Source organism: Symsagittifera roscoffensis, chromosome 9, assembly GCF_963678635.1.
Source record: "Symsagittifera roscoffensis chromosome 9, txSymRosc1.1, whole genome shotgun sequence".
Lineage (NCBI taxonomy): Eukaryota > Metazoa > Xenacoelomorpha > Acoela > Convolutidae > Symsagittifera > Symsagittifera roscoffensis.
The window spans coordinates 37,473,018-37,485,770 of NC_087070.1; the positions used below are offsets into that span (position 1 = coordinate 37,473,018).

At 37.0% G+C, this 12,753-nt stretch overlaps 1 protein-coding gene across 1 annotated transcript in view; it reads right to left on the reverse strand.

The window, feature by feature from the left end:
• Nucleotides 1-1,568: 1,568 nt before the first annotated feature.
• The window catches only part of LOC134853898 (dual specificity protein phosphatase 8-like), a 37,998-nt gene continuing 26,813 nt past the window's right edge, over nt 1,569-12,753 (reverse strand). Inside the window, exons 3-10 of the mRNA XM_063869860.1 lie at nt 7,810-7,866; nt 6,902-7,185; nt 5,168-5,342; nt 4,698-4,824; nt 3,952-4,199; nt 3,648-3,776; nt 2,540-3,530; nt 1,569-2,269 (exon numbers count right to left, since the gene is read on the reverse strand). Coding sequence (XP_063725930.1) covers nt 2,134-2,269; nt 2,540-3,530; nt 3,648-3,776; nt 3,952-4,199; nt 4,698-4,824; nt 5,168-5,342; nt 6,902-7,185; nt 7,810-7,828 — 2,109 coding nt within the window. The 5' untranslated portion in view covers nt 7,829-7,866 and the 3' untranslated portion in view covers nt 1,569-2,133. The remainder of the gene's footprint in view (nt 2,270-2,539; nt 3,531-3,647; nt 3,777-3,951; nt 4,200-4,697; nt 4,825-5,167; nt 5,343-6,901; nt 7,186-7,809; nt 7,867-12,753) is intronic.

A 12,753-nucleotide genomic window follows, 5' to 3' on the forward strand; every position in this document is an offset into this window, starting at 1 on the left:
GCTTCACAAACACGAGCGAGAACACCAGAACCCTGCGACCTCGAGAGTTGAGTCTCACGCCCTGCCTTCTCGGCCACGAACGCTGAACAACCGGCAAACTTTTGTCACAAATAACGAAGTTACATATGCTAACAAAATGCCAAGGCCATGCAGCAAAAGTCGCACCAAATACAAATAGACACAATTCTGCAAGTAATAATTTGGAATATAAGAAACAAAAAGCATCCATACTCATTTTTCACGTAATAAATCGGAAAGGATAAAGCCACATCTATAAATTGTGCATTTCAAAAATTGCGAGATTTATTGGGTTAAAAAATTTCTCAAATAGTAACCAGCGCGTTAACTCGAAATCTTCACGATAGAAGCTTGAAGCTACCTTGAGCCGCTCGGTAGATTTCATGTACCACGTACATCGACTTTTCAACCAACAATTTTGAAAAGATTGCATATATTAACTAAATTATTTAACTACTTAAGACTGCATACCAAAGGTGTTCTGTAGAGTTTTAAGAACGCCAATGAACGAATCAATACACTACCACACTTAGTTTTCTAGTATCTAAATTGAGAAAATCCAAATCCTAAACGAATATTTACTTCATCTTAGAAGATGGTCGATAAAAAATAGCTTTGCAGAAAAAGAATTGCAGATAGAAAACTGAAACTTAACATTTTGTGAAATTAAAATTTTGGTTTAACAAACGCAATCATCTGAAAAAAAAGAATCAAAAGTCAAACCACGAAAAATCAAATTTTAGCATGAACAAATTTCCCTGAAAAAAAAACCAAGCAAGTGATTAATCACTTGGTTGATAATTTTTTTTACAGAGGTGAAGCTGCGCTTCACAAACACGAGCGAGAACACCAGAACCCTGCGACCTCGAGAGTTGAGTCTCACGCCCTGCCTTCTCGGCCACGAACGCTGAACAACCGGCAAACTTTTGTCACAAATAACGAAGTTACATATGCTAACAAAATGCCAAGGCCATGCAGCAAAAGTCGCACCAAATACAAATAGACACAATTCTGCAAGTAATAATTTGGAATATAAGAAACAGAAAGCATCCATACTCATTTTTCACGTAATAAATCGGAAAGGATAAAGCCACATCTATAAATTGTGCATTTCAAAAATTGCGAGATTTATTGGGTTAAAAAATTTCTCAAATAGTAACCAGCGCGTTAACTCGAAATCTTCACGATAGAAGCTTGAAGCTTGAAGCTACCTTGAGCCGCTCGGTAGATTTCATGTACCACGTACATCGACTTTTCAACCAACAATTTTGAAAAGATTGCATATATTAACTAAATTATTTAACTACTTAAGACTGCATACCAAAGGTGTTCTGTAGAGTTTTAAGAACGCCAATGAACGAATCAATACACTACCACACTTAGTTTTCTAGTATCTAAATTGAGAAAATCCAAATCCTAAACGAATATTTACTTCATCTTAGAAGATGGTCGATAAAAAATAGCTTTGCAGAAAAAGAATTTTTCAATTATCAGTTTTTCTGTAGTTACAGAAATTAAAAATACATTTTGAATTAAGAATATTTGCATTATGAAATTTCTAGTTGAATATTGATTAGTGAAACATCGAGGGGTTTGCCGATACGAAAGCAAATTAAATAGCACCAATACTACATAGAAGACAATCAAAAAAATCAGATCATCACGTAAAGTATAAGAGTAAAACAAAAAGAAATAAGCTTTCATAACAGCGATATTATTAGAATAAGAAATTAGACTTTTCTAGTTTTTTCTGGTAAATCTATCAATCATTAGATGTTAAAATTTGCAATCCGACTCAATAATTAATAAATGTTTTTATTTTTCACTAATGTTTGTGATATATCTTTTCCCTGAGACGTCTTCAAGGCGTATGATTATCTGGAATTTTGCTCTTCTTTTTCCTCGGAAATGCGAACTCATAAAATGAGATTATTTCCTTCATTATCGATACAATTTCCGATTGTAGGTATATTGACCAACGTAATAATGCCGCATCTTTTTTGCACAGATCTCACGTCTGAATATGATGCTTTTTATACTCAAACCAATTAGAAAGGTAAGGTAAGTAAGGGGGTGTCTTCTCTTGATTATACCACATGGTCGAGTAGAATAGATTCAAGATCCTACTTCTACAGCCTCCAGACTGCTGTGTCGAGAGAGCGACTCGTAGCTGCTCGATGATGAAGTGTTGAATAGCTCATTGCCCGTAAAAGGGCGGCTTCGCACTTCTAACATGTTGCATGACATCGATCTAAAACAACTTGAAATTGATCTAAACGCAACTTGACACTGCAGCCAACATAATTTTCCGAACCGTCAAAAGTCCTCTAACAATAACAAGGACACCAGAACAAACTTTGGTCCTTAAAATGATTTCGATTATCATTTACAGCTATACAGGGTCATCAAAACATCTCTTCTTACTGCTTAGGAACTGCTTGGCACCATCTTATTTTAATCTTTTAGAAAATTTCGCCAGCAAATTTACATTATGCGATCTATAAATTGAATCAAAGCTCACCTCGACGACAGTCTAGCGGCTGCCAGCAGTTCCTCCCAATGGTCTAAGTACTCCGCCGGAAGACAGAACGAGCTTGGCCTCTGACGCGACAGTCGAGGCGCTACCGGGGTTACCTCGAACGTTCTGTTTTTCTCATCGTCCGGTTTAATATTGCCCTCCGACATCCAAACGTGGGGTACTCTTGACTTATAGTTCTGCTTCTTTACCATAACCTTTAGTTTTTCTGATAGCATCAACTTTGTTTTCGGAAAATGGCGAGAATGTCGCGTTATTGGCTTCATTCGAACTGCAGAAGAGTCCGTCTTCGGACCTGTTCCACTGGACGTTGTCGTACTACTTGAATCAGACAAGACACCAGCTGATGGATCTAAGGATGTCGAAAGATGCGATGATGCCATGCCAACTGTCGCTGGACTTAAACTAGCTGCCGCGGCATTTTCCGGAGAACAGTCTTCGACCGGCGATAGAGGTTTGGAGTAGAACGCGTGAAAAAGTCTTGACTCCGAAGTAAAGAGACCTTTTAGATCAGAGGGTGCTTCTAAGGGTCCATGACTGCGTCTTTGAGTCTTGGTTACGTGATGTTTGGATATCGCTCCAGTTGATGTTGAAAATAGGGGAATCGTAACTGATTTCTTGGATAATTTTGGGGAAAGAGTCTTACTACTGGTTGTTGGTGTCAAGTGTTTTGGTATTTGGTATCTACTTGGGGTCGATTCCTGGTCGGATAGTGGACTGGGTAAGAGAGGAAGAGGCATTTTGAATACGGAGTCATCTTCCATTGGACTGGCAACATGGGTACTGGATTTATTAGAGCTTCCAGGTGTGCCAGGATGCGAATCTATCGATGAGCTCTCACACACTGGACTGTGAAGCGAAAATTCCACTCCTCCAGATGATGTCATGCCCAAATGGAGGTTTTCTCTTTGGGCCGCTTCTGGGGTTTTAACGTGGAGTGAACTTTGAACTAAGGCTTCTATGTCCAGTTCTTTTGCTGAAATCAAAATGCCTTTTAAGGCTAGCCCTCATTAAAAGCACAAGCATCACTGTTGATGTTACAAGTTCTCGCATTCAAAACTATGCAGCTTATAAGAAGAAGAATGAAACTTACTGGTCTTGTTGCCTCTGTTAGAGCTAAGGTTCAAGCCAGTGGGTCTGGCTTTGCTGGTTGATGTCATCGTATCCGTTCTGGACCTCTTGGGGGCTTTGGGCTCGTCCATTGCTACACTTAGTGACCAACCTGCTCAAATATAAGGTATTAAAACTAATATCTGTTTAATTCTTTCTCATTTTTAAGCTAAGTTAAAAGATCGTTTTTCAATCGTTTCTTGGTTTCTAAACCCAAACATATTAGCAACGGAACTTTGACTTTCATCATTGAACTGATAGGAAACTAAACACGACTTCACTCTTACTTGAGGTGGCTACGATAATTTGTTCGCCTCCGTTATCTGTATCTGACGACGATGGGTTCCGAACGTTTTGATTCTTATTCACAGCATGACTGATGTGGCTTTCACTTGAGGTCCTGAAACTCTGTCCGAACGAGTAGCTCTGGTGGTACCGCAACATCCGCTCGCTCTTCATACTCTTTTCCAACTCCAACAGCTGGCCGAGGAAGTTGAAGTTAGGAGCTATTGAAGGCCGACGCTCCTTCACAAACCTTTACAAAAAATAAGAATTCAGAGCAATGCATTGAGTTACGGACAGATTTCGAAAATTCTATAGCAATCTTCAATCCAGACCACCTTAATCTACTTTTGAAAAAATCACTTCCAGACCCAGCTAAAGACTACAATTTTATGTATGCTGCTCAAAGTTTCCGCTGTCTCAAATTGAGCAAATAATTCTCGAGCTAAACAAAACAAAACTCCAAGTAAAATTACTTTTTTGGATTACCAAATAAGATTGAAAGATACGAAACAAAATTTATGATTCAAGATAGGTGTAATAATGGCACTCTCTCAATTAAAATGTAATCATCTAAGGCTCTTTTTAAGCCCATCGCACACTTGACATTCTGATCAATTTATCGCTATTACCATTGACTTTAAAAGTTTCTGCAAGAAGAATCAATTTGATATTGGTCATTTAAACTTCCGTGTATAATTACAGAAAAAATTCTGAACGGCAAAAGAGTGCCATGACATGCATGACTCACCTCATGGCCTCTTCATGCGTGCAGTTGTGTTCCCTCATGAAGTAGGCTATGGCTATAGTGGCACTGCGAGAGATGCCAGCCATACAGTGCACTAATACACTCCCACTGCCAGAAGACTTGGCCAGGTCTGAAATTAAGAAATAAGGTTTTTCAGCAGTTTTTGAACCGAATTTGTTTTACCACTCTTTAAATATTGGTCAAACAAATGAGCTCATTTTCCCTTCCCCAATTTGAACTTCACGTTTGAAAACTATTTTATCGTAGTCATAAAACTATAAAAATAAGCATAGTGAACAAACGAACTATTGTGAACAAATTTGTTCATCATAATTTACAATGTACCATCACGCATTTAACCATCTCTAATGACACTTAAAAAAATTGGTAATATGGGGGGAGGGGGAGAAAAGAGCCAACTTATGTTTCTATTCAACATCTTATCACCACTGAATGCATTGCTAGCAACACACCTATGAACTTGAATGCTTCTGCGAAGTAAGGAGTCATGACTGCATCGTAGTTGTCGTCCACCGGAATGCGCATGAAGTTCTGGTCCGCAACGAACGGCGGCTTCGTGGTTCCTCGAGACACATTAAGCACATAGATAATACCCAGTTTGACCAGCTCCCGTTCGTTGAGTGAGTCCTGCAGCAACATCAGAAGAACAGTTCCGAAAACGGTTCGATTTTGCGGAAATAACAGAACCATACTATGCTTAGACAGGCAGTATAGCCTTTCATAGATCCTCTGTGAATCGCAGAATACACAATTCATTAACTCAATATTTAAAACTTTTTTCGAACAACATTGAGCTGAGACGAAATACGAGCGAAGAACCTCTTGCGTGACCATTACTAAACCTCGCTATTACTTCTGGAGTTATTGCGCTAGATCGGTAAAAAGAATGTGACTTCTAGAGACGTTTAGTTGACAGTTTCTGTTAGAAAATACGAAACATTTCAATGAAATCAAGAAGACCAAAAAAAATATATTTCAGTTCTTGAAAAAATCTAACTTCAAATTTATGAATCTTCTATGATTGACCCCACTTTTTATCTACCAACCCAATTTGAGAAACTGCATTATTGTTTTTTCATTGCGCTGGGAAATCTGAAAATCAAAATACCTTTCGAAAAATGAAATTATTCACGTTTTTTCCCGCTGTTGACAATCTTGTTACTAGACAGCGTAATTCGCCTGCCTTTTGGCAAAAAATTAAATCCATTTTTAAAAAGCAAGCAAAAGTCAGCTAACTAAATGAAAGTTGAGCGTGAATTTTTCCTGAAAATATCAGTCTCTTTACTACGTTCCTTAACAGTTAAACATGTCTCTTTTCTTAATTTAACATACCACTAAAGTCCCATTAACCTCAGCCTAAATGTAACTTAACAGACTACTACTTAACAAACTTAGGGGAAACTTCTTGCGGTCAGCCGCTAAGTTTATATTATTACTATGATTATAACTATTGTAGTTATTCCCGACTCCTGGTTAAAAATGTCTTCATTCAGACTCTCTGTCGAAAACCGACGCTCAGTTATAAAACTGATGAACGTGATTTTTTGTGGAAAATTGTTTAAAAATTAACGACGCCCAGAGATCCCTTGATAACATAAACAAAAAGTGCATACCCCAAACCACTACTTGCTCTCTATGAAAAGATGTTTAACTCTTTTCAAGGTGGACCAATAACTGCGCCTTTTGCCGACACCCGGTAGGGTGACAAAATAAAATCCCACGCCTTGTCAAAAATGAAAATTACTTGCCGCATAATGATTTATTATAAGGCCTACTGATAGTTCCTCTGCGATTCGCAGGAACCAACTTTACTATTATTATTATGATTATTATTATTATTATTATGATTATGATTATTTTTATTATTTCCCTCATTTGTTTCAAGCGCGCGAATACATTTAATAGCTTTGTGTAACGCAAAGTGATCTTTTTTGAAAAGAGGCCTCTTTCAAATTCTTCTTTGAGGAATGAAGGAAACTGGTTTCGGAACACTCATTCATTTATATACCGGAAAAAAACCCTGTTTAAAAACTCTTATGTAATTTTTGGGTCGAATAAAAGTTCCGTAACCTTCGACTAAGGATAATTATAACCCTCGAACAACCGACTTAACCAGGCGAAGGTAAATTATATTGCTCGCAGTGAGTTTCGCTCGCATAAATTATATCTACAGATGTATTACTCACCTGATATGACCCCAAGTAGAGGTAGGGTAGAATTCTAGTAGGACCCGTGTCTTTAACAGGCAGACAGGGCTGCGAGAAGGGCGCGGACGCTGTAGATACAGCAGAACCCCCTCCTCCTCCTCCTCCTGCACTCGATGACGATGAAGTGGATTGGCCTGTTGGTTTGTTGAGCTGGAATAGCTCCTTCGAGTCTAGTGCCAAATTACCACGATGCTTTGAAGTATTTTCCGGGAGGCAGCTCCTAGGACGGCAGCCACCAGGCACGCCCGAGCCCACAAAGCCAACTGAAAATTATCAACTTCAAAAAATGTAGAAAACAGTAGTTTAGATCATGAATACACGAGGAAAAGAATAGTACACGAGCTGTCCATTTGTCATGAAGAGCAGACTTTATGTGTCCTGATTAAGACCTACTTGCTATAACTTTTTTCCTGACGGCCATTTTTTTTTATTTCAGTTACCCTTAAGGTTAGAGAAGGGATCTTAGCGTACTTCGTACAATGGGCAACTACTCATCCTAATCCCAGGCCCCAATGGGAAGGACTAATAATCGAGCTGTTCATTATATTATTACCAATATTATGGTCATCTCATGTTGAAATGTTTTTGAAACATTTGGAAATCCAAATTTTTAAGCTTTGATGGTGATCAATTGATGATTTTAGATCGAAAAAGCACAAGAAAAACGCTTACTCGAAGAGCTTTCTATGATAGCAGGTATGAACGAATGAAATATCATTTAGCTGACAACTTTGAGATGACAATTAACTTTATAAAATTGTATTAACAGTTTGCCCTTAGTTATAAAACTATTTAGCTAACAAAATTGAGCCGCGACACATATTTGATAACAAAACTAAATCAGCGCATCAAACAAATTTGAGTGGCGCATAATTTCTAAAACTCACCGCCGCTGCCTCGCTTCATTTAACAAAGGGGGTTCAAATATGTCCTTCCACCATCGACTAAACAACAAAACGGGAAACTATTTCGAGGAGTTCCCATACATACAAAACACCTTATGTCGGAGTCACACGATCACGGGGAGTAGAGAACAAATTGACCTCGAGGTCATCAAGATAACTGGTTTTAAAATGGGGGAATAAATCCATTCAAACCGGCTCTGACTGTTAAATGAGGGGTGTGTAATAAGTCGAGTTAAGTAGAACTAAATTATTTTCTGGTGGAATAGTAGCAGTTGTGGGATTGTGTTCAAAATTTGCAGGAGTGAAAGTTAGTAGCTGAAATAACTGATCGAACAAAACGGGACACAATGGTAAGCTATTCTAGCTTTAAAACATAACACAGCCACCACTATACCACAACCACCACCGCAACGCAAATAACACCAACGTGCTCTTGCATTGAGTCAGGCAACACACCAATGGGAAAATTGTAGCTTAGCTTCAATGTGTGTGCTTAGTAGAGATGGAAAAGAAAAACTCAAAGCGCTTTTACAGATTAAAAAACAAGCAGAAACATTATCCTGAAAACGTGAAATGAAATTAAAAACTCCAATTTTGAACTGAACTACTTCCTCAGCTATGAAAAACAAAAAATGAAAACGGCAAAAATATACAACTTTTTTCTGCTTTCAGACTGTTCTATTTAATAATCTAATTGTATTATACAGGGAATAAACATAACGGGAAACATTTGCAATCTCTTTTCCATTCATAAATTCCCGTTGAAGCAGAATGCTAAAGTAAGTAGTACCACCAACGCACCAAAAAGCATGAACAAAACGAGTCGTGCTGATTGAAATGAAAGACGTAATGGTATTTAAACGTCAGCAATCGTAACTGCTGCGTACATGTAACACCATCTCAAAGCAGCGAACGTAATCAAAACTTATAGACTAATCAATTTCCTATGTCGCACAGCTCAACTACTTTCCAAAACGGGAAAAAATAAGGACATTCCGAAATAGTAATGAAAATACATGAGAATGAGTCATCGCATCAAACCGAATTAAAACACAGGTGACGCATAAAAAAATGCTTGCCATTCGCATAAAAAAACATACATGTGCAATCTAAATATCACCCTCTAGCGCATGTTACTAAATTTGCCATTTGTAATTTGCCACAGAACTGATTTTTAATCAACCTCTGAAAAAAAACACGTAGGCAACTAGGCGGGCACAAAATTGGCTAAAATGCAAGAAACCGAAAAAAGTATGATAAATAAACCAAGAACTTACATTCTCAATATAAAAACGAACTAACGAAAATAAAATCTTGCTAATCCAACTCAGGCTAGCTCAGATTGGGCATTTGATGCAAACAGAAAAAAAACTAAACCGATAAGGTTATGAAAGAAGCAAGCAAGGCTCGACGGGGATTAGAACCACAGACCTATAGCGAACAAAAGTGACTTTGAAAATTGGCTAATATTCTCAGATAGTACCGCCATTACAAGATTCCAGAATTCTATCCAGCAATGAACATGAGATAGCTTGCATCAGACCCACGACAAATAATTAGGCCGAAGCAAAAAAGTAGCCGGGTGCTGTGCAAGTAGCACAGAACTCTCATACATGGATATTAAACATATTTAGTTTTTCAGGCCTATTCTTTTGTGTTCGATGCGGGGGCGGCGTGAGGACCTTAAAGAAAACTATCATTGGCTATTAATTGACTACGGTTATCTTTGAAAATGAATAAAAAACACAAAGTTGATACAGAGGCGAAGCGGAGCTTCGCACCACTTGCGATACAACAAACAAAAAAAACATAAGATGAAAAAATTGAAATGTTGGAAAATCTAGGCAAACCAAAATTTTCGTGTCTCGATAAAAACAATTAGTGGCTCAGCCAAAGCTGGAGGTACGTGTTTGATATTGTATGAGTTGAATTTATTCTACTAATGCGGGACAAATCTTAAGTTTTTAAAAAGTGGACCTTGCCCAAAACTTAAGCTGTTTCTCTACTAAACTATGTGAGAAGAGTGAAAATGTTTGAGAAAATAGAACTTTCCTAAGGTCATAACATGTCTCTTACAAAAAATGAGTTGCCGCAGGAACAATTCTCGCAACCGGTTCATTCAATTGAAATTTTCATTTGAATTTAATAGGGTAGTTTTTAAGAAAACTCAAGAAGCTTCTAAAAAAAACGTTTTTAAAAAACGGTTACAATCTTCCGAAATCTGTAACTTTTTTGCAAAAAGCAGATTGTAGCCGCTTAAGTAGAGAAGCTTCCCAAAACGAGGTTTCTCGATTGAACACTCAACCTGAAAATTGGCAAAAATTTTTTCGTTTAGAGCCGAAAGGTTTCCAAAAAAAATCAGATTTGGCAGGATAGTTAGCGAGAAAAATTCAAAAACAGTCAAAAAACCTCAGAATTGGTAGGTTGGTTTTCGAGAAAAGATTCGAAAAACAGTTAAAAAAAATCAAAACATCTGCTTTTCCGAGGGCCAGAACTTTTGGTGTAAAAAAAATTGAATGTAGTCACATATGCAAAGGAGCTTGTCATAACTCAGTCTTTTAATTGAACCCAAAAACTCAGATACTGCACACTAGTTTTTGAAAAACTCAAAAAAGTTCAAAATATTAAAAATTTGACTACTCCGAGGGCCGCAACTTTCTGGGTGCAGCCACTTTTGTAATAATTGGGCATAGCCACTTATGCAGGGGCTTTTTGAATCTGTTCGTTTCTGTGAAACCAAAAATTTAGATTTGGGATGGTAGTTTTCGAGAAAACAAAAAATCAAAAATATGGGTCAAATAATCCACTAACAGACTTTCTAAGGCTGTAAAGAGAGGGATAAAATACTGAGACTAGGAGAATATGCCTTCACACAGGAGAGAAGGCTGTCTTTGCATTGATACCCTTTTTTGGAAAACCGGTAATTAGAGATAAGCTAAAAAAAAGTTGCAAAAGTGAAAAAAAAATTTCAAAGGGTCTCAAAAAATCTAAAATAAAAAAACCAGTCCCACACATTTCCATAGAACTTGTTTTCATCAAACAGGAACTCTAAGCAAACACCAAAATAATTTAATTTTAAATTGGCAACCGAACAAAGATTACGAAATGATTAACACTTGCAAGCACCATGATACTTGCTTAAAGCACAAGAATAACAATGGTGTGACAATTAAGCCGATAAAGTTTGAGCAGTTAAACGAAACGAAAGTTCGACAAATCAGTTTTCAAAGGAAAAAATTTTCAATTGCGTACTTATTGAAAAACAAAAAAAAACAACATCCGTTCGGCATTCAACGCAAAATCAGCTATCAGAAACCAGTGTCGAGGTTAACCGGCGTAAAGTTTTCTGCCTTATAGTTTCGAGCGAGAGCATTTTTTTTCGGAAAACACAGAACGAAACACTCAAAAAAACCCAAACCAGCACCAAGCTATCTCATTCCAACTGACGTTTAAAACTTGCTTGTAGTAAAAAATTAGTTAAATTGTTCAGAAGACGAATATTATATACCACATACTATGTATACTGACTACAAGAAACTGAGTAATGCTGCTATATCTGTTTTTCGCCATTTTTAACTTATAGTTTTTTTTACGATAAGAAAGACTAGTTCCCAATTACAAACCTTGCTGATCACTAACTAAATATTTGACAATCAAAACATAGCCAACAGACAGTTTGAAAAGAGTCAATGAACGCGAGTAAACAGAAAAAATATTAATTAATTTTTTTTTAAATCTTAACTGTCGAATTTCAAAGAAAACATAGCGTCTAAAAAAACTAAAATAAAAAACCCAGTCCCATACATTTTCATTGAACTTGTTTTTATCAAACAGGAATTCTAAGCAAACAGCCAAATAATTTAATTTTAAATTGGCAACCGAACAAAACTTACGAAATGATTAATACTTGCAAGTACCATGATACTTGCCCTAAACACAATTATAACAGTGGTGTGGCAATAACGCCGATATAGTTTAAGCAGTTAAACCAAACGAAAGTTCGACAAATCAGGTTTCAAAAAAAAAAATTCAATTGCGTACTTCTAGAAAAACAAAAAAAAACAACATCCGATCGGCATTCTAACCCCGGACATTAGGGTGCAAAGGCGACGGCGTTACCTCTAGCCCAAGTGCAAGAAAAAAACAGGAAGTTGTCAAGATTCAGTAATACAGCAAGATGGCAATTTGAAAAAAGTTGTTTTTCAGGGGAAAAAGTATCCATCCCGATTAGATTACAAGATACTTGCTTTCGCAAGTGCAAAAATAAATAGAACAAGTATTTAGATTTCAAACTTTCCATTTTTCAAGTGTCCGGGAAGCGCAGTATGAATCTTCATCAACTTTTTCTCCTTCTTCAAAAAAAATTTTAAGCCTAAGAACTGATTTTCATTTAACAAAGGTTACTTTCTCAGTTTACTAGCACAAAATTAGACTAAAAAGCGAAAACTTCAAACCTTGGTTTGAAGACATAGGAAAACATTGTCCTCGGGTTTATTTTAGTTTTCTGTTACAGCCAGTTTTGCTTACTTTTCAACGCAAAATCAGCTATCAGAAACCAGTGTCGAGGTTAACCGGTGTAAAGTTTTCTGCCTTATAGTTTCGAGCGAGAGCATTTTTTTTTCGGAAAACACAGAACGAAACACACCAAATCCAAACCAGCACCAAGCTATCTCATTCCAACTGACGTTTAAAACTGGCTTGTAGTGAAAAAAAATTGGTTAAATTGTTCAGAAGACGAATATTATATACCACATACTATGTATACTAACCCCAAGAAACTCAGTAATGCTGCTATATCTGTTTTTCGCCATTTTTAGTTTGAAGTTTTTTTACGATAGGAAAGACTAGTTCCCAATTACAAACCTTGCTGATCACTAACTAAATATTTGACAACAAAACATAGCCAACAGACAGTTTGAAAAGAGT